General features: G+C 53.9%; 1 protein-coding gene across 2 annotated transcripts in view; it reads right to left on the bottom strand.

Moving 5' to 3' along the window:
- The window catches only part of WDR27 (WD repeat domain 27), a 197,558-nt gene that overhangs the window by 21,234 nt on the left and 154,486 nt on the right, over positions 1-21,838 (bottom strand). Inside the window, exon 25 of one of the 2 annotated variants that reach the window (XM_059176473.1) lies at positions 14,860-16,756. The exons of the other annotated variant lie outside the window; for it this stretch is intronic. Coding sequence (XP_059032456.1) covers positions 16,745-16,756 — 12 coding nt within the window. The 3' untranslated portion in view covers positions 14,860-16,744. Of the gene's footprint in view, positions 1-14,859; positions 16,757-21,838 lie in introns of those variants that run through there. 2 annotated transcript variants of the gene reach the window in all.

The raw sequence follows: 21,838 nt of genomic DNA, 5'->3' as shown, positions 1-21,838 counted from the left end.
TAATGTTTATTCTTCTGATCCAAGAGCATGGAATGGTCTTCCATCTTTTTGTGTCTTCTTCGATTTCTTTCATGAGTGTTCCTCGAGTACAAATCCTTTACCTCTTTGGTTAGGTTTATCCCCAGGTATCTTATGGTTCTTCGGGCTATAGTAAATGGAATTGATTCTCAGCCTCCCTCAAAAACAACTGAAAAATCCAGAATACACCAGCTCTCTCTACACCTTCAAGAACTGGAGAATCAACAACAAATTAATCCAACTCCACACACAAGAAGGGAAATAATCAAGATTAGAGCAGAGATCAATGAGATAGAAACTAGATACTGTAGAACGCATCAATGAAACTAGAAACTGGTTTTTTGAAAGAATAAATAAGATCAATAAACCATTAGCCAAACTAATACAAAAGAAAAGAGAGAAGACCCAAATTAATAAAATTATGAAGGAAAAGAGAGAGATCACAACGCCAAGGAAATAGAAACAACCATCAGAAATTATTATCAACAGTTACATGCCAATAAGTTAAGCAACCTAGATGAAATGGATGCATTCCTAGAAAACTATAAACTTCCAAAATTGAACCAGGAAGAAATTAATAACCTGAATAGACCAATATCTAGTAACGAGACTGAAGCAGTGATCAAAACCTCCCAAAAAACAAGAGTCCAGGACCTGACGGATTCCCTGGGGAATTCTACCAAACCTTCAAAGAAGAAATAACACCTATTCTCCTGAAGCTGTTTCAAAAAATTGAAGCAGAAGGAAAACTTCCAGACTCTTTTTATGAAGCCAGCATTACCCTGACCCCCAAACCAGGCAAAGACCCCACCATAAAGGAGAATTTCAGACCAATATCACTGATGAATATGGATGCTAAGATTCTCAACAAGATCCTAGCCAACAGGATCCAACAGCACATTAAAAAGATTATCCACCATGACCAGGTGGGATTCATCCCTGGGCTACAAGGATGGTTGAACATTCGCAAATCAATCAATGTGATAGAACAAATCAATAAGAGAAGAGAGAAGAACCACATGGTCCTCTCAATTGATGCAGAAAAAGCATTTGACAAAATCCAGCATCCCTTCCTGATTAAAACATTTCAGAGTATAGGGATAAAGGGAATATTCCTGAACTTCATAAAATCTACCTATGAAAATCCCACAGCAAATATCATCCTCAATGGGAAAAAGCTCGTAGCCTTCCCATTGAGGTCAGGAACACGACAAGGATGCCCACTCTCACCACTCTTGTTCAACATAGTATTAGAAGTCCTAGCAACAGCAGTGAGACAACAAAGAGAAATAAAAGGTACCCAAATTGGCAATGAAGAAGTCAAACTCTCTCTCTTCACAGATGACATGATTCTTTATATGGAAAACCCAAAAGACTCCACCCCCAAACTACTAGAACTCATACAGCAATTCAGCAACATGGCAGGATACAAAGTCAATGTACAGGAATCAGTGGCTTTCTTATACACTAACAATGAAAATACAGAAAGGGAAATTAGAGAATCGATCTCAAGATCTCCTGAAGAAGTCACGCCTATCACCATCCACTGATGTCTTGGTCATGTAAGGTCCAGCCTCTGGGGTCATTAAGGCTTCATAAGGAAAGGGTCAACAAGACACCCTTGTCACCTCATGAACATGGAAAAACCCCTGTAGAAATAAATAATTCTTGTCTTAACCAAGAATCCTGACGAAGGAGGGATGCCAAAAAGTAATCTCTCAGGGATAATTGTAAGGAATCTGCCTCTCTTTGGAAATAGCCACAGCTTCAAGCTAGCTTCCAATGCCAGGAGCAGGTGGCATTTCCAGCTGCCCACCAAGCACGTGTGGCAAGTACTGGTTATGGAACAGAAGTCATGCCTGAACTTGGGCTGATCCGGCAACATAGGATACGAACGCCAGCCCTTCAGCAAGAGGCAGTGGCATGGCATGATCCTTTCTGACTGAAAAACTGGAGTTTTAAGCCCACAGTCTCACAAACCTACATCTCCTAACACAGCATATGGCAATGACAGAAACTCACCTGTATTTCTCTTATATCCTGATATTTCCATGGCTCCACACAGAGGTGCTCTCAACATTAGCTTATTTATTAAAGAAAGGTTTAAACGTAACCGGTGTTGAACTGGCGTGGTGTGGGGATGTGGAGAGGAGTCGAAGGCGTGAAAGTTGGTGCCCGGAATTATCCCATGATCCGTGCGTGTGGGATGTGGGCTGCACCAGCCTAGCCAGCATGACCTCCAGGAGCTGTGTAAGCGGAACTGGGCATCACACAGCAGTCTGGGACTATGACGGGAGACAGAGATGAGGGTTGGCAGAGAGCACGTGAAAACCCTCCATCTGCTGGGTCTGTCTTCCACAGACAGGTGCAGAACACATCCTGGGCCAGGTGCGGGCCACTGCCGGCAGGCCAGCGGACGGGACACACTTTGCCTCACGCTCAGAGAGATGAAACCGACTCTCCAAGAGGAGTCATAAAAAACACGGTTAACAAGGGTGTGACATCCGCGAGGAAAGTAGAACAGGTGGCTCTGCCCTGTGAAGCAGGAGGTCCAGGGAGCTTCCCGCAGCAGATGACACGGAGTCCAGCAGAAGTCACCCAAGGGCAGCAGCCGTGTGTGTGCTCGAGTGTCTGTGTGGACTGGGGCGTGGAGGTGGCATCGTCCGAGGCGGGGCTCGGCACGCGGGAAACGCGGAGAAGGCCCGCTGCAAAGTCCGGAGGCCCGGGGAGGGGCGAGGCAGAAGGAGCGGCGCAGCAGGACGCTGTTGGCACTTCCTCGCCCCTGTAAGGGGAGTGGGAGGACACGGCGGTGTCTGTCGTGACGGTGGCGTCCCGAGAGCTGTGTCCAGCAGCCCCAGCTACTACTTCCCGCTTTTTGAGACAGAAATCGCAGACACCGCACGTGCACATCAACCGCCTGTTGGCGGCGTCTTAGCATCCACCGCAGACGCCTCCCAACCAATGGCCCTTTGCCAGCTCGTCTCCCCTCTGAGAGCTTAAGAGAGTCTGTGTCCCTCGCAGGGAAGCTGTTTTCCAGCCTGTGTTGGCGGGGGCAGGGGCTGCGCGGCACAGGGTGGCCACTTCCCTCCCCCAACGCAGTGGCTGGGTCCCGTCATGACAGGCCGGCTCCGCAGGACTTGCTGCGGCCGAGCGGGAGCGGGGCTGGGCTTCCCCCTCTCCGCCAGGCGGCTTCCCAGAGCACCCGTCCCCGAGCCCAGACATCACCGGGTTTCAAACTGTTTGCCTCCGTCGGGTCACACTGGAGTACTGCGCAGCTGTCTCGGAACTGGGATCCTGACGAGCAGGAAAGGCATTTTGAGCCCCAAGCACGCGAGGGAATCAGGTGAGTGGATGTGGCTGGCGAGAAGGCACCCAAGGCAGGTTCCCCGGGAGTTAAGGGTGTCCAGGCGCTGGCACCTGCCCTCACCGGCCACTGCAAGACTTCTAGTCCCAGCAGAGCATCTCCACAGCCCCCTGTGAGGCTGGACTTTTCCTCCCTGTGGTGTTGCACAGCCACTGGCTCTGGGGGTGAGCAGTGACTCGCTTCCTGTGGCAGGCGCTGCACAGGAGAGGCTGGCAGTGGGGTGCTTGGTGGCCTCCCGGTGCTGACTGAACACCAAATTCCACTCTCGCGTGGGTAATTGTCCAGTGTCAAAGGTGTACTTGCTGCTTGTGGCCACCCCAAGACAGAGTTTCCGAAGAACCGTCTTCTCTGCGGACCTGTGGGTCGCTCACAAGAGCCCGCGGAGAACCGGTGTGCGAGAGGCACACCTTTCCCCTCACAGCAAGAGAGGCTGAGCCAGACCCCCAGAAAGCACACCACCCGTCCTCCGGGAGTTTGGGCCCCAGAGGTTGTGGTCCACGTGCAGGGTGGAAACAGCCTGTCCACAGCTGCCCCACAGGAGGAGGCAGCCCCCTGAGCCCCTGAACCCCGAGGCGAGCTCCCAGGCCAGGCCCTGGACGACCGTCACGGGCCAGCCTTCCTCCCAGGGCCCACTCACCCGTGAGGCTCCGGCAAGCTGCAGCCTTCAGGCGACAGCTCGGGCACATTTCAAGCACAAGCCGTTCTGCTCGAAAGTGGACTCTGGGAAAGTTTAAGAAATGCGTAGCACTTAGATATTCCCTCAACTTCCCAAAGCTGCTAATTTGGAATCCAGCGTGTGGTCTCCAGCAGTGTCACGAGTCTGCAGGCCTCTCGTTCGCCCCACGGCTTTCTAAAAGACAGGGGACGCTTCCCTCCCAGACCCAGACACATTTACTCTGCCCCACACGGCTCGTTCTGCCTCTTCAGATTCTCCACACCCGACACAAGTCCCTTGTACACGAACGTTTTCACCAGGTTTCAGAAACGTGCACATCGCAGTCCTGTTTCAGGGATGGCGTGACCTATTAAACCGTTGGCTGGAAAATGCCGTATTACATAACATTGTTCCACCGTGGGTCACCAGAACTGGGTCCTAACATAGACAATGCGTTGATGAAATAAAGGCATGAAAACGATCTTAACATTTAAAAGTTCCACCCACGAGTCCATCCTGCCAACTGCAGAATGACCTTGCTCAGCAGCAGTCTCCCCGGTGCAGACTGTGGAGCACCAGGACGCCGGGAGCAAGGGTGGGATCCAGGGCCACGGCCGGGGGTAAAACTCACGAGCTGTGTGTCCCTCCCCCTTCGGCAACAAGAAATCGCCCCAACAAAAGGCGTTGCTGCTCTCTCTTCTCCGCTGGCTTCCTCACGGACACAGGCGGATTTTTAAGACTTGCCTCCCGCAAAATGTGCACTTTCTTCCGTGCTTAATTTGTGCTGAAGTCAGAAACGCAGGCGCCTCCTGTGTCCTTTCTGGCCACACCCACTAAGTCTCTGCATCCTGAAGATATTTGCTTCCCCTAAATATCCCACTAATTCTCTGCTTGCACCACTGTGATTCTGATCCTAATAACGTCCGGCCCAGAGGGAAAGGATTATCCGTGAGGCTCAAGAAGGTTAAATATTAAGATTTCTCAGCTGGTGTGTGTGTGCGTGTGCATGCGTCTGTGTGTGCTCACATGTGTGTACACGTGTGCACATGCACCATGGGCAAGCACACATGCGTCTGTGTGCATCAGTGCGTGTGTGTGGGTGTGCATGTGTGGCTCGGTGTGTGTGCACACGGGTGCATACACGTGCATGCATGTGGGGCTGTGTGTGTGTGCATGCGCATCCGCATGTGTTCACACGTGTGTGCACACGTACTTGTGCATGTGTAAGTGCGTGTGTGCATGTATGACCACACACATGCACACACTTTCCTTGCAGAAGTTAGCTGTTGGCACAGCAAACACGGGAGACTGCTGTGTCAGTGGACTGGCGACCCTGGGCATCACTGGGCATCCCTGTGCTGTGCACTGGGGCGTGCTCTGTTCGGAGTGCGTGGCTCCCAGGGCTTCTGCGTGGTTGTCACCGCTGGCCACCCCGGTCCAGGAACAGCCTCAGGAACACACCTGCATCCAACCATACTGATGCCGAAAGGAATACTTCCTAACTCATTTTGCACTCACAGTTCTAATTCCTTATTTCTTATAAAGAGGCCCTCGAAGGCTCGTATGTTTTCGGTTCCCCCCATTGTGCTCCTGCACGACCAGCACCGTGGCCGTGGCCACTATCTGTTCCTCCCACCTTGTGGCCTCCCCAGCCTCCACACAGCAGAGTCGTCTTTCTGTGTCACCGCCTCTTCACGCCAGAAGACCCTCGGTGGCACACTCAGCAGCTGCCCGGTTTACAAAACTAAGGGGGACTGGGGTCTGGGAGGTGCTCTTCAGATCAGAGGTCCCTGATCCAAACGCATCTCAGCCTTTCTGAGAATAAGCTCAGAGTCTGCTCAGGGAAGCCCCTCCCGACTCGTGTGTCCCCACGCACGCCGCTCGCGGCACGCCTCCCCCGCCCCACTCGGAAAGAGCAGGCGGGCGAGATGATCAGGCCAGGGAACCAGGGGGGCGTGGGGGGGTCCTAACGGTGTTTAAGGAGGACAACCAAAAGGTCAATCTTGGGTTTATAACTGGCCTTGTTCATAGCACGCCCACGGTATCTCCTTTCCTGGGGCCTGGCCTGGGCCGTGGCCATGGCACAGTGCATGTTCATTCCCAGCCCCGGTCACACCCAGCGCTGTCCCCATCCAGGGAGTGAACGTTGTGGCCCCCACTCACACACCACAGTCACACACTCCCTGCTAAGTCACAAGAAAACAGAGACACGTGTGTCACTCTACCATCACCGTCACGACTGCTGGCTTCCTGAGCATGCCCAGTATTTAAAATAACTTAATTTTACATAAAAATCTCTTTAATAAACTGCAGTGTTATTAGAATGTTTAAGAAATAAGATGTGGTGGATATGAGAAACAGTAATTTCGGATCCCGGAGAGGAAGCATTAAACCCAGGAGCACAGGACAGCGGAGGACCATAATTAAGTCCTTTAATTATAAGACAAAGAGCCAAAGCGCTGCCTGTGACGCAGAAGAAGACTTGGCCATTTCTTCTACCTCTGCTCTTCCACTAAAAGGTCAAGCTTCCCCTAAGCTTCTGGGGAAACCAGAGACAAAAAATCACAATCACAGAATAGCCACGAGGACGTGTAGGGTGCTGCACGGTGAATGTTCTGATCATTAAACTTGGGTTGTTCTACCAACAGAAGCTGTAGGTTCTGGGACGAAATGGGTCCTTCTGTCTCCCCCGGACCCACAGCCCCCCCGAGCCCACCCGGGGGCAGCCAGCTCCTTCTGCCTCTTCCCCACAGCCCTGGTGACTCCACGCTTCTCCAAAGACAAAAAGCAAGTCCCAGCCGTAAATAAATCAATAAATAAATCACATTCTTATCAATATCTGTGGCTCTGTACCAAAAATACAAGTATAACTTTCTTCTCCGTGTCCTGCCATGAAAGGGATCAGCTCCGGCGAGAACGGGAGGGCTAGACATGGGGGTGGTCTGTATGCAGAAGGGACGCCCGCAGCCGGGGCCCTGACGCAGGTCCCCTGTGGACACCGGCCAGCACCGCGCTCCCCGACGCACCTGCGGAGCAAGGGGGCTTCTCGGTCCAGGACGCAGCGGAGCGTCTGCGCCGCGGGCGGGAGGAGCCAGAAGCGCGAAGCTGTCCTGCCCTCCGCGTCGGCCACCTCGTCCGAGACGCTGTCGTGCCGCAGTGGAGACTTCACGAAAACAAACACGCTTCAACGTAGCACCTTAAACAGACTTCTGTGCCCCGAGTCCCTGGAAAGAAAGAGCAGCCGGGATCTGCTTCGTGCTGAGAAGACCAGAGACGTGGGGCGCACGAGCCGCGGGGGCCGGCGAGAGCGGCCCGGGGCGCGGTCAGAGCCGCCGGGTCAGGAGGAGAAACGGGCGACGTGCAGAGAAATGACGACACCGCCCTGTCTGTGCGGGGGACAGTACACGCGGCGCACACACGCCCGGAGGCCGCCTGGAAGCAGGCACACCGCGGCGGCCTGAGCGCCCCGGAGCCCCGATGGCGGCCTCTACGCGCCCTTCTCCAGGGGACGCCCCAGGCTCGTGCAGAAACGACCGCCTCCAGGACCACCGGGTCGGAAACGGACCGATGAGCCCGGAGCTTCCTGTAACGCGGCAAAGTGCGGGCGGCGGGCGGCCAGGGGACCGCAACCACCAGAGCCCCAGCGGCCCGGCTGGACCAGCCAGAGCAGCAGAATCAGCCGCACCGGCCTGTAGCCCGGACAGAAACCGCAGTGAGTCCACACTGACGTCGACCCAGGACCGAAGAAGCAAGTAAGTGGGGGACAGTAGACAAAACCGCGCAGGAGCATTCCCGATAACTCAGGTGCGCGCTCCGCTGGCGAGGGGCTCACTTCCCTACACCCGAGCGCGGCCCTGCGTGGTGCCCCCTTCGCGAGGACAGTGTGGGGTCTTACCGTGGAGACCCTGACGCCTTCCGGACCTTCCGGGGAGTCTCAGGGGGCAGAGTGCCACCATCCGGTGAGCTATGGGGCCTCGCAGGCCGGTGTGGTCCCCGGGACGCCCCTCCCCCGGCACTCACCTCTCCCTGTTGTGTCAGGGATTCAACAGTGAAACGGACGAGTCCTTCCAGCTTTGGGGACATAGGAGAAGTCACACACGAGCTCAAGAAATCTCGTGGTGGACAGGACCGGTTCTTAGGCTCCCAAAGACATACAAGGTGCTTAAAACGCACGTGTGCTACGGTGTAGGTCTTCCCTCAGTCCAGCGGGGCGGTTTCGTGTATCAGCTTCTGTTAAGAATCAGTTCTGGAACTGTGCTCTGGCGTAAATAAACTTGAACAAGAGAGCCCTGGCCTGGTGTTTGGGCCTGTTTCCAAAGCAAGGACCCAGGACAGATGCTCTGGGTGGAGAGGGAACACCGGTCCTACACTCCTGTAGGGCCAGGCCACGCTCAGCTGACCGACAGCCCAGGATTCCGAGGATGGTGGAGGGACTTCCATTTCCCACGCGCGTGCTCGTGAGGCTGTGAGATGAGAGGCGGGTGGGCTGACGGCCTGCTCGGGGCTGCCCCGCAGGCCCTCCCACGCCAGGACCCCTGGAGGACCAGCGTGATCCCCGAGCAGGGACGAAGGTCCCTCTGGCACGCATGCCTTGCAGGGCCTCCCTTTGGAGACGGCATTCTCTCCCAGACGCTGCCCACAGCCCCAGACGGTCCCAGGACACAGCCCTCTGGAGGGAGACCTCACGCTTCGGGAAGCAGCGGACAGAGAGGAGGGAGGAACCATCTGCTGAGACACTGGAACCCGACTAGAGGGTTTGGGTCTCACCCCATGATACATACAAAGTGACTTCAAGGGTTAGAATGAGGATATGATAAAAGCCGAGACTGAAGACACGTAATCTAGAAGCTGATTGCAAGAGAGAAGATGAAACTGTCCAAATACCCCAGTGCCCCATCCAACAAAACCGCAGATGTGTTTCCAATTATTTTAAGAGAGAATACCTAACGAGCTAAAAACTAGAACCGTGGACTGCTCAGACACGTTTGACTTGACGGGACTGTCCCACGGAGGCCCAGAGTGGCTCCGACACAACCGGGCCGAGGGGGGCCTGGGCCCCGAGCGTGGTGTGGGGGATCCGTGGGGCGCTCGCCCTCCCGCTTCCCACCCTCACAAGTGAAGGAGGAAACACACAGTCTGGGAAGGCGTCCGTCCTGATTCGAGTGTCCTGTTAACAAACACATTGACTTAGGGCTCTAAGCAAGTCTCCTGGTATCTCATTAAAACACAGAAATGCACACCTCAGGTCTTTGTCCTAAGAGACTTATTCAGGGTCTCAGGGTCTCCCGCAGAGCACGGCTCCGCAGGCCACGCTTCAGCCTCGGGTCCGGTGGGGACACGGGGAGCCGCCCCAGCGGGCCGTCCAGGGAACTGTTCTAAAGAGATACTAGAGACTGACGACTTCCGTGCATTAGGGGTTGTTTGGATTCAAGCATTTTGAGGAATGCTGTAGAATGTTCTCTGCAAACAATCTGTCCCGCTGCGTCTCTGTCCCGCCTTCCTTTGCCGGCGTCGCATTCGAGGAGGAGTGTTACGGCACACGTGCTCTCTGGAGATAACGCCCCACTCGTTTAAGGGATCGAGATGCCACAGCCGAGTCCAGCTGGCTCTGGCCCTTCTTCTGGAGCGGGGCTGGAGAGCAGGAGGCAGGAGGGTCGGGGGAGGGCTGACAGCTCCCACCTGAGTCCGGACAGCGGCTCCCCGAAGCTGCCAACCCCCCTTCATCCAGGTCGGGTCTGTCACTAAAACACTCGTCTGTGGGGGAGGGTTGGTTTGGGTTCATATTCATTTTGGTTTTTCTTTATTGCTATTTTTGGGGTGGAGTCTGCTCCTGAGTGCAGGGATGATGGCGGTGTGTGGTGTTGGCTGAGTGGTTGTGTCTTCCGCTCATCTTCATGTTAAGAAATATGTTGGCTTTAAAGCACTAAACTTTCACTGACTTGATTCTTTTGCTACTTTTCCTCTGAGACGACAACTTCCCTGTTCTAAATGCCTGTTTTCCGTTCCAGTCAGCTGTGCCCCAGCAAACTGGCAGGTCACCCCCAAGGGGCCGCACAAAACGGCCTCCCACTCCAGCCCCCCTCCCCCCCCACCGAGCCGCACAACACGGGCTCTGCTGCGGCAGGAAGACCTCGCCGAGGGGAGGCTCCGTCCCTCGTCCAAGCCTGGGCCCCGCCCTGTCCTCAGCTGCTTGTTATTAGGGCCTTTGCAGTAGCAGCGAGAGACCAGCCACAGCCAAGTCTCCGACTGGGACAGAGAGCCAAGACTCCGCCTGCCACGTCCAGGACGAGGTGAGAAGAGCAGGAGGGGTGTGTTCCTGCCGTGCTCACATTCCGGGGCTCGGCAGACCGCTGCGAGAGGCCCACACTGTTCAAACCCACAAGGGGTGTGTGTTTAACTAGCGTCGGTGCATCATAGGGATGATAATGGCTTTTCCAGGTCGGTCCGAGGGAGCGGGTTCCTAGCAAGCTGAAGCAGCGTCACAGAACGGAGAGCCCCAGGGTGGGAGCTGGAGCTCGGGGCGGCCTGCAGGAGCCAGTCTCGGGCCCGGGGGGGTCAAGCCCGGGCCACTTCATCCATCGGGTCTCCAATATGCAGAGCGGAGAAAGTGAAAGCCTGCACTTTTGCACCCGCGGCAAGTCAGGAAGGCCGCTCGGTGGTTCCAGAGGAATGTTTCTGGCCTGTGGTCCCTGGGAACCGGGGTGACTCCTCCAAATGGCAAACGCTTCGAACACTTGCTGGAAACAAACAAGGACACTCAGAGCTCCTTCTCGGGAGCGGCTGGTCGCAGCCGCGGCGGCCCCTCGCCTTCCGTCCCCACCCCAGGAGCTGCGGGCCGCCTTCGCCACGCGGGCCGGCCACGCTCGATTTAACCCTTCCGCGGGCCGGCCACCGAGGTCATCCTCTCTCTGCTGTGGGAGGCAACACGGCGGTGACGGAGAGTGCGCGCTACTCGTTGATTTTACCATGTTTTCCAGAAAGTAGTTCCCATTTCTGCCCTCAGGACAAACTACGTTTCCTGGAATCTCTCTTGCTGAAAACAAAGTGCTAAATGCAATTTGAAAATCATCTTTTTAACTGCGCTGCTGAGCTGGGCAGGAAGGAAGGAACCCTCAGTGGCCCAAACCTGAAGTGCACGTGGGGACCCACGCACTACGTCAGCTACCGGGCAGCGGACGGGCTCGAAGGAGACCCTGGGCTCTTGCAAGCGCCGCCCGGGCCTGTCTGCAGAGAAGGAGCCTAGGAAGCCTAAGGAGGGAGCCGAGGGGCTGCCAGCGCCTCACCGAGAGAAGCAGGCCCTGCCCGGGCATCCAAACAGCCTTGCAGGAGGGGAACCCCCGCCTCCTCCCCAGAGGACTCGCAACCACAAGCCAGGTCTTCCCCACACCGAGCCTACATTCCGACCAGTTCCAGCCAGGAAACCCTTCCGAGCAATGCTGGGTCCTGGGCCAGGCTTCGTCTTGACTGTGCAGTTGGCCTATCAGCGCGGAGAGGAGAGTGTTAAGACCCGGCTCCAGCGAGTCATTATCCACCCCCACTTTTAATCTGGTCGGTTTGGCCTCGTGGGCTGGAGGGTCTCTCATCGGGCACCAGCACGTCCGTGGTTGTGCCGACTCCCTAACGAAGAGAAGGGCACTTCACCGTTGCAAGCTCGCCCTTTACCTCCAGCAGGGTCCACCACGCCGAAGGTCATCTTCTTCGACACCAATGGCTTCCTCTCCACATATGCACGGTCTGTTTTTGCCGACACTCCGTGCTCAACCCACCCGTGTCTTCTTGTTTGAAGCTTTTGATCCACCCTGACGATCTCTGTCTTTAATTTGGAATGTTTAGACCATCAACTTTTAATGTAATTACTGATAAAATGTAATGTGGTCTAGCATTTCTGTTTTCCTCCTCAGATTTGGGGTTTTATTTGTTTGTTTTGAAGATTTATTTATTTGACAGAGAGACACAGCAAGAGAGGGAAGAGCGGCAGGGGGAGAGGCAGAGGGAGAAGCAGACTCCCCACGGAACAGGGATCCCAATGTGGGTCTCGATCCCAGGACCTCAGGATTAGGACCTGAGCCTCAGGCAGCCACTCAACCGACTAAGCCACCCAGGCACACCCTAGTTGTTGCTGGTTTTTTTAAAGATTTTATTTATTTATTTGACAGAGAGCACAATTAGGCAGAAGAGCAGGCAGAGGGAGAGGGAGAATCAGGCTCTCTGCTGAGCAGGGAGCCCAATATGGGACTCTATCCCAACCTGAGCTGAAGGCAGCTGCTTGACTGACTGAGCCACCCAGGCACCCAACACACCTTGCTTTTTGTGTTACACACACACACACACACACACACACACAAGTAAATATAACTTTCATAAGATCATCTTCTATATTGTTCATCTTCTTAGTCCAGGGAATGCTCACCAAGAGAGATAAGTATCATTTCTCATAACAACTAATGTGGTTTGAGCAATCTCTTCTTGTAACCTCTACAGTTTCTATTCCATAAAAGTGTATTTCATGTTATTCAGTATGTAAAAATCTAGGGACGTTAAAAGTCCCCTTAATTTTTATAATTTTAATAAGCATAGGATCCCAAGTTTTGTGTGGCTTGAATGTTTTACAGTTTTCTCTTTAAGACAGTTATACACATAAATCTAGGAACACATGAGAATCTTTATTTAAAATAAAAGAATAACATAAATTAAAATTGTAAAGACAACAGTTGCCACAAGCATCACACAACCCAGGAAGAAGCATATGTTGGGGTCATTTAGCCGCACAGCCACGTCTGTGTGACTCTAACGACATTTTCTGCGGACAGACTCATCTTTTCTCCACAAGTACACACGTCATAACCCTGAGATGGTCAGCAGAGCTGGGGACTGGAGCAGTTCAAGAAGCCACCCCAGTTCAGGACACAGAAGTGACAGTGCCCCCCACACATCCCACTAAAGCTAACCCCGAGCACTGTCATCCTCGTGGAAAATGCGCTTCTCAGAACACATGATTGAGAACAAGCTGCGTTTACTAAGCGTCTTGCTTCTTCCCTGGCATCACCAAGATTCTGCCACGTCTTAGGGTCTCTTCTTGGCTTTCCATTTCTTAGCAACGTCAGGTTCCAGAAAACCTTGGGGCCACATTCACAGTTTGAAGAAAACTCTTTAAATAAAAGTCCTCCCTTCGTGTATTTATTTTGTCCTCCAGGCTCTGGAGGACATTTATTTATTGTCCTCCAGGCTCTAGCCGGTTCCTGAGATAGAGTGCCATGAATGAAACGGAGAGTCCTTTCCCTAGCGAAGGGGACAGGGCTGAGGACAGAGGCAGTCACGAACTGATTATTATTTGAATGCAATAGTCACAGAAACACATTCACCAGTATGCACCAAAGTGAGCTCAATTCAACCCACAAAGCCTTCCTGAAATCTTATAAGAGTCACACACAGGGAAGACATCTAACTGGGTCCCGCTGATAGCTGGGAGGAATTATAGGTGTCAGAGAGCACGTGCTCAGGGAGGCACTTAGGGTTTCAACCTTGCTCGTCAATTTGTAAAATCCAGGCTTCACAACCTGCCTCACCTGAGGTCCTCGGTTTTAGATGAGGTAATAAGTCACAGCGGCTGACAGTGGTGAGTGCCGGCAGTCGTTTTAAATGACCGTTTAAACTGCTTATCCCGCTAGTCGTAATCACTTTAGACAATGTTATTATCAGATACGTATCTAAAGATCGACTGACAAGGCAATGCTCAAACTCACGTTCTGCTTCCAAGAGAGACTCCTGAATCAAAGCGACTCACAAAGATTTAATTGTTATTAAACTCATTTCATACTATTTTGACTTTTACTGCTCTATAAATGAGATTTTTTTCTTGGGGCACTGAAAAGATAAAATAAAGAAAAATAAATGAAAATTTTATTAAAATTTTTTTTGCCCTTTTATTTTTTATTTTTTTAAATTTCATTTTATTTTTTCATTGTTTCAAGATTAGAAGTTTTTTTAAAAGCACCCATCACACAAGCGAGCAGGAGGAGCAGAGGACTACCCCGTGACACTTGATGACGTGTCGCTGACGACAGCTGAACGTAAGACAGCTGAGTGCGGCACATGAAGTCATCTCTAATGGAAATGAGACAAACTCAGGGAAGTCGAGTCTCCACCAACACGGATGAGTGTCTACTTTCTGCTCACCTCGGCCCCCAGAGGACCTCGGCCCCGAGAGGAGCTCCGTGGGAATCAACGACTAGAGAAAACGCGCAGGTTCCAGAGCCCAGCAGACGCTGACCATCTTTCTGCCAGACTGTGACAGAATCTTTACCATGTTCTGCCTCCAATTTTCAAACTTAAACCAGAAAAAAAAAAACCTGCTCCAAGTATCAGACGACAGAAAAATCCCGCTGGGCAGTGCATGAGCCCAGCAGCCCGCGGGCCTCACAGGGGTGGGGTCTCCTGACAGGTGGGGACAGGGTGGTTCCCGGAGGCGGCAGCACGGCCATCCGAGGCCCCTGGGGCCCCTGCTGCTGACGGGAAGGGGCCCCCTTCGAGGCGGGCGCGGCCAGCGGGCACCAGAGGCCCTCCCTCCGCTCGGGCTGCCCAAGGAGACTTGAAGAGTTTCCAAACCTGTAATTCAGACTCATCTGCCCCAAATCGGAGAATCGTGACGGCTCTTTTGTTTCCGTTCTGGGTGATTTCTTTCCTGTTTCCCTGATGTTTCATGGGGACTCCGAAGAGGACGCACAGGAAACACCAGAAGAGGCAACGGAGTCCTGATTGGTGTTTTAAGAGACTTTTCAGGGGTTTAACCATTAAAATAATAATATTGAAATAATTAAAATAATTCCATGATAAATCGTTTAATAAAGTAAAGTAGACTTTTACAAAGCATCCATCCCTAAATGTTCCTTCCTACATTTTTAGGGAGGCTTATGTCTGGGACCCCTGACTCGATTCCATGTGACAGAGTCGCCAAGGCTCCTTCCGTGTCCCACGTGGCCTCCGCCAGCCGCGACTGCACGGGGAGGGGGCTCCATCGGAGAGACACGGCGAGGCAGCGTGATGTGGTGGAGACGCTACCCTCGGTCATTGGCCCGCGGGGCAAGCCTCTCCAAGGAGAACGAGGAGGCCCAGGCCCACAAGAGCCCCTTCGTGGCGACCTTTCTCAGGGTGCACGTCCTCCTCATCATTGCTGCCCTGCCGACAGCCGGGGCTGGATGCGAGGAGCAGACCTGATGGGGACCCTGGAACATGGGGGGCATTTCAGCCTCTTCGAGCGGCAGGAGGAGGGGAGGCCAGAGTCCCTGCTCCCGGCAGCGCAGGCAGGTGCTGGGCCGGGGCAGGGGGAGCGTCCCCGCAGAGACGCTGACAGGGCACCCCGAGAGCAGGTGTGCCTCAGCCCTCCAAGAACACCAGGGCTTGTTTCCACAGAGGAGAGCGCTGAGCAGAGAGGTCACGGGACAAAGTGACGGGCCGCGAACGCCAGCAGCGAGGTGTCCCGGCTGCTCGCGCTCTTCCCGAGCCTCTGTCCTGCCCCCGCGGCGGGACACGCACCGCACGCACAGGACCCCGGGGCACCACCTGCACAGACGTCCTGGACATCCCCATCACCGGGACCCGTTGTTTTGCGGTGATAAACAAAACACAGAACTTCTCAGAACAAACATCCGTTGTCCCGTCTTTCCAGGCCCTGGGTAGTAGGGTCTCTTTCTTACCTTTGGGGTCTTCATGGTTACCTGAGACCCCGACCTTCTGCCAGCCTGCGGGGCTCCAAGAGCGCTTCCCCAGCCCCTGGCGGCGGGCCTCGAGTGCTTCCAGAAAGGACATGCTGGAGGCTAGCGTTTACCCACGGCTCTAGGTCCCGCTCCTGCCCACTCAGTCCCTCATCAGACCCTCGGCTCCTGGATGGCGGGACGGTCCCCCCACCCTGGTAGCCAGGAAGTGGTTCCAGAGCCCGGCACAAGTCCGCGTTGAAGGAAGGGTGGCGATGAAGGGGGGAGGGGAGGGCTGGGGAGGGGGAGATGTGGAGGGGTGTGGAGGAGAGACAGGGAGGGTTGGGGGGATGAGAAGGGACTGATGTGGAGGGAAGGGTAAGGAGGGAGGAACCACGCGATCACCTGGGAGCAGGCCCCCCGCTGGCAGAGAGCCCGATGCGGGGCTCCATCCCAGGACCCAGGGACCATGACCTGAGCCGAAGGCAGTGGCTTAACTGACTGAGCCACCAATTTCTGAGCAACTCCACGTGCCACGAAGCACAGGACGGGGGATACCGTACCGTGGCCAATCTGTGGCTTTTGCCAAAGGAAACGCAGCATTTTCTCTGCTCCCCCCACAGCCCCCCCGGCAGGACGCTCGCCCACCGGCCGCTCGGGTTGGGCTGGGACCCCCAGTCACACCCTCGGAAGCATCAGCAGAAGCCGAAAGCCCTGGAAACGTGAGTCACACGCGCGGAAGAGGCCGGGCTCCTCAGCAGGGGGCCTCTGGGTTGCATCTTCGCGCAGACCCGGCCCTTGAGATGATTCGGTTTGCGAGGCTCCAAACAACTCTTTTGTAAGATCATTTTCTGTTCCAGCATGCACGGAAGTGTCCAAGAAGTTCAGGGGTACTTCCTAAATGTCGTGTTTTCAGGGACTTTAAAGCTTCATGTTGTCACAGCCTCATTTGCCCGCATTAGACACTCACGACTGGAGAAGAAGCAGCGTGTCCGGCCCGCCAGTGAGCCCCTGGGCCTAACACGCTGCCTGAAAAACAGAGTAAATGCTGTTGAAAAAGTCAATGAGCGCGTGAATAAACATCACCAGGAACTCTAAATCATTTCACCTATTCGACGGAAAAGAAGAGTCGGTGAATATGTACCGCCTCCGACAGGAGTAACAGAGCGAGGAAAAGCCCAGGGTGCCCCGCACTTGTGGACGTCGCCCCCCAGAGCCCCGCCCGCGGCCGGACCCAGATGCTGTGCGTGCAGGCTGAGCAAGACAGAGGCAGAGCTGTGGGTGGTGGGGGAGGTCAGGGCCACTTGGCCAAGGTCCTGCGGACGCAGGGTGACTGGGAGTCTCGGCGCAGAAGTCAGAGAACCTCCAGAGTGGGGAAGACGGGACAGGGTCTCCGCTCGTTCCCTGCAAGCATCAGGGTCCCTTTTCTGAGGGCCTGCGACATATGTCTAAATCTTTGTTTTCAAAATCTTACTTTTTTTAAAAAAAGATTTTATTTATTTATTTGACAGAGAGAGATCACAAGTAGGCAGAGAGGCAGGCAGAGAGAGAGGAGGAAGCAGGCTCCCCGCTGAGCAGAGAGCCCGATGCGGGGCTCGATCCCAGGACCCTGAGATCATGACCTGAGCCGAAGGCAGTGGCTTAACTGAATGAGCCACCCAGACGTCCTAAAATGTTACTTTTCTTTTTTTTTTAAATTTATTTTTTATTTATTTTCATCATAACAGTATTCATTGTTTTTGCACCACACCCAGTGCTCTATGCAATCCGTGCCCTCTCTAATACCCACCACCTGGTTCCCCCGACCTCCCGCCCCCGACCCCTTCAAACCCCTCAGATTGTTTTTCAGAGTCCACAGTCTCTCATGGTTCCCCTCCCCTTCCAATTTCCCCCAACTCCCTTCTCCTCTCCATCTCCCCATGTCCTCCATGCTATTTGTTATGCTCCACAAATAAGTGAAACCATATGATAATTGACTCTCTCTGCTTGACTTATTTCACTCAGCATAATCTCCTCCAGTCCCGTCCATGTTGCTACAAAAGGGGTTTGAAGTGGTGGGGGGGTAGGAGGTTGGGGTACCAGGTGGTGGGTATTATAGAGGGCACAGATTGCATGGAGCACTGGATGTGGTCAAAAACAATGAATTCTGTTACGCTAAAAATAAAAAAAAAAATTAAAAAAATACAATAAAATAAAATAAAAAATGAATAAATTTAAGAAACAGAAAGAGTGTCTGGTATGGTGCTTGGCACATGTCAGGGGTCCAAGGTCTGTGGCCAGCGAGTGGATGGAGCGGACAGCAGGTCCAGCCTCCACCAAGCTCTCTGCACCCTCCTCTGCCTCTCTCAAACACTGCGGGATTGGTGTTTGCACAGAAAGTCCATTGTTGGTTAGAGGTTTGTATCTGGATTAGAGGCATGGAGCTTGGAATAGTTAACTCACAACAGGAACAGGAAATCCCACGGTCTTTGAGAAGTCAGGAGCTGAGCCCCACGAAAGCCAGAGACCTGGCCAACCTTGAACCTGTTTCCATTCAGCTCTTCCCCAGAGGCTCCCTGGGGACGGGGGGTGGGGTGGAGAGGCAAGTCTACACTAGGTTCTAGTAAATGCATAGGTCACGTAACACAAGTCACTACAAAAACAGTACCGTCTTTGGAAACACGAGAATGAATCGTTACTGCTGGTAGAGTTGTTAGAGATGGCTTAGTTCTTAGTGTTATTTAGAAATAGCTTATGCCCACCCACGGTTTGATTCTGACTAGGGCAAGGAGAGGTAACGTGTGGATGAGGGTCTTTCTTTAGCCAAGTACTTGCATTTCAAATGGTATTTTCAACCCAATACAACCAAGCAAAATTAGAGTGCAAAAAGAAAAGAAAATTCTGAGACATTGTTTGAGTGATAAGCAACGATCACTGAAAACAGACCGCTTATCAGAGGGACACTGGGAAGTTCTCACCACGACGGGTCACCCAACAGTAAATAGAATCCCAAACACTGGTTTTCAGGTAATAACAAGATGACTCTCCTGACACAGGGAAGCAGGAAAACTCACGGCCAGGCCTGGCAGACACTGCCTGAGGGAGGGGCAAGGTGTGTCCTAGCTCCCGTGGGAGAAGCGAACTTAGAGCAGATCCCTCAGGTCTTCGAGGAGAGATTCGAAGAGTGAAATCGTGTGCTCGGGACGGAAGATAACAAAGGTGCAGCTCGGCGAGCAGATGCCGATGCCCGAGCCACGGCTGTCTGCCAAGTAAGAATTCTGGATGGTCTGTAGCTCTACGCACCCAGTGGGACGGAAGAAGAGGGCTGATGAGGGTAGGAACAGCAACAACAGAACTGAAGGAAGTGTCCCCAGGACTGGCTAACAAAGGCCACGGTCGCTGGTGGGAGACGCAAGCGATCCCGCGGCTCACGGCCGTCAGCATAACCAGAGAGACGGGCACCGGCAGATCGTAGGAAATTGGGCGGCGCGAAGGACGGAACCAAGGAAGCCGTCGTGGAGGTTTGGCTGAGCCCCGCGGCCACAGTCATCCGTGCCCAAGTCCCACACAGACGTTCTCCCTCAGCTGCGCGGGCACGTTTCTCTCAGCTTAAATAAACACCAACGTGGCCAAAGACGTCACAGGCAAAGAGCAAGACTAAACCCACAGTTCCTAGCTCGAGTGTAAATGGATCCTTCCAGACTAAAAATCCATTTGCTGTAGGAAAATGTTCTTTCCAAATTATTAAACTTTCCATGGTGCTTGGACAACTTCAGAGCTGGATTCAAACAAAGAAGGGAACGCAAGTGCCTACTTCATGTCCAGTCGTCTTGTCCTCTTACCTCTGGTTTGATTTCTTTATGGTGTTGTGAACGTGTTATGTTCACTTTGCTATTTTTATCTACTGGGGAAAGGAACCGAAGGAGCAGCAGGAAAAGGGCTGCGGAGGGGCTGGGGGTGGGGCAGGCGCCGGCCATGGCAGAGGGATTTCCCAGGGAGCAAATGTCTTTCTGGGGGCCGAAACCCGTGCCTAACAGTCACTAGGAATCCCGTGTACTTCCAAAGGGCTGGAAACCCAGCATGCCATTGGTCAGAAGCGCGTGTGGAATCCAGCTGCTGTCCACGTCCCACTGCGTCACACCACGTCCGGCCCCAGGACGCCACGGCAGGACAACACGGTCGCCTTCACTCCAGTTCTTCTGTTGACAATAAACACGAGCAGGTAGTGAGGTGGAGTTTTCTCACTGAAATCATTTGTTGGTTTGCTTCAAGGAAATAGGTCACCAGGAGAAATGTTTTTTGAAGAAGTCACACAATTGCCGAGCATCATTCTAGCCGTGATGCTGAGCTACGCTCCCTGCGCACCAGACCGTGTGCTCGGCTGTGCTGTCCGGCTGGTGTCCGACCCGCTGGTGGGAAATGAAACGGAACGGAGCAGCGGCTTCCCAGGCCCAGACCCCCACCCCGTGCCGCCCGGCGTGGGAACCTGGACAAGCGCAGAGCGCAGAGCCTCTGTGAGCCCTGCTTTCCCCGGTGTGCGATGCAGAGGACTCGGGTGGCTCTGGTGTGGGAAGGAGTGCCGGAGGATCTCACAGTCTAGCCAGGGAGACGACCCTCCCAGGGAACCAGAGAAGAAACCATCCCCAGGGGCTGAGGTGAGGGTTTGAGAATGTGCCAGGGAAGCTGGGAGCAGGGGGAGAAGAGGCTGGTGCTAGGAGAGGGGAAGACTTCAGGGGCCCAGCGGGGAGAGAGACCCCAGCCCTCCCTGCCCTGGACAACTCTCCGTGTGGACCCCTAGCTACCTCGCGATCTCTCGGGAGGGAGCGCCCCCACGTTCCCGACTCAGTCATCTCCAGAAGAGACGCTGCTTGGCCTCTCCTTAGTGAGGACGGGCGTCCGAACGTGACTCGCGAGCACACCCGCCTCCCGCCAGCCCTGGTGTGCGAGGGTGACACTGAGTCTCTCGTTCTCCCAAAACTGGAGCCAAATTCCACTGTGGCTCTTAATACATCGTGGGTTCTAGGGAAAGCCGCCGTCATCTGCTCTTACAGGACGGCGAAGCCACGAGGTTAAAACATTTAGGACTTTTTATTTTAATTAGTGACTTTTTAGCATTTTCTTGGCTATGAAATCCACACAGACAAATATGAAACTCACAGTAAAGAAAACGAAGCTCTTCAGAAATGAATGAGCTAAGACTGCGCAGGCCTGAGGGGCCTCCCCGGGATGCGCACACGGAGGCCACGGGGGCTCAGCGTTTGCAGACAGCTGAGGACGGCTGGACCCCCAGCACACAGCCGGGACACTCGAGATCACAAAGACGCTTGATACCACACAGCTCCTCCTGCTCTGTAAGGCGACCCCCCGGGACCCGCTGCGAAGCTCCATCAGTCCCCTCCAGGGGACAACGCCCTGCCCCTCTGGCCACATCTCGGTGGGAAAGGGACCTACCAGCTCCTCTCAGCCCCAACCCGCATCTGTCAGCCCCTCACGCCTGAGACCTTCGAAAGTTCCTCGCCCCGTGGTTCTCAGGCCCCAGTGAGTACCCTAGATGCCAGGGGGGGCTCCCAAACAAAAGTAAGGCCCCAGGCCCCCCTCTGATGCCCAGGTCTGCTGCAGGGCCAGCACGGGGCCGGCACCTCTGGTAAATATCCCTGGGGATGTCACTGACCCAGCGGCCACACTCCAGGACCTCTGCCTGCACCCGGCAAGCCAGAAAATCAGTCCGGCGGCAAAGACCGCTCTGACCCTCTCTCTGTCTCTCTCCATCTCTCCCTACCTCTGTGTCTCTGTCTCTCTCGGTCTATATGTCTTCTTGGATCTATCTCTTTGTCTCTGTTCTGTCTATCTCTATCTCTCTCATGGTCTATCTCTCTCTGTCTCTTTGTCTCTGTCTCTCTATCTCTCTCTCCGTCTCTATATATCTCTGTCTCTTATCTCTGTCTCTGTCTTTCTATCTCTGTCTCTTTTTCTGTCTCTCTGTTTCTATCGCTGTCTCTCTGACTCTGTCTCTATCTCTGTCTCTTTATCTCTTTCTATCTCTCTATGTCTCTATCTCTCTGTCTCTGTCTTTCTCTGTGTGTCTCTCTCTATCTCTGTCTCTCTGTCTCTATCCCTCTGTGTCTCTGTCTC

The sequence above is a fragment of the Mustela lutreola genome, chromosome 6 (genome assembly GCF_030435805.1).
Source record: "Mustela lutreola isolate mMusLut2 chromosome 6, mMusLut2.pri, whole genome shotgun sequence".
Classification (NCBI taxonomy): Eukaryota; Metazoa; Chordata; class Mammalia; order Carnivora; family Mustelidae; genus Mustela; species Mustela lutreola.
This window is presented reverse-complemented; position numbering and strand designations above follow the sequence as displayed.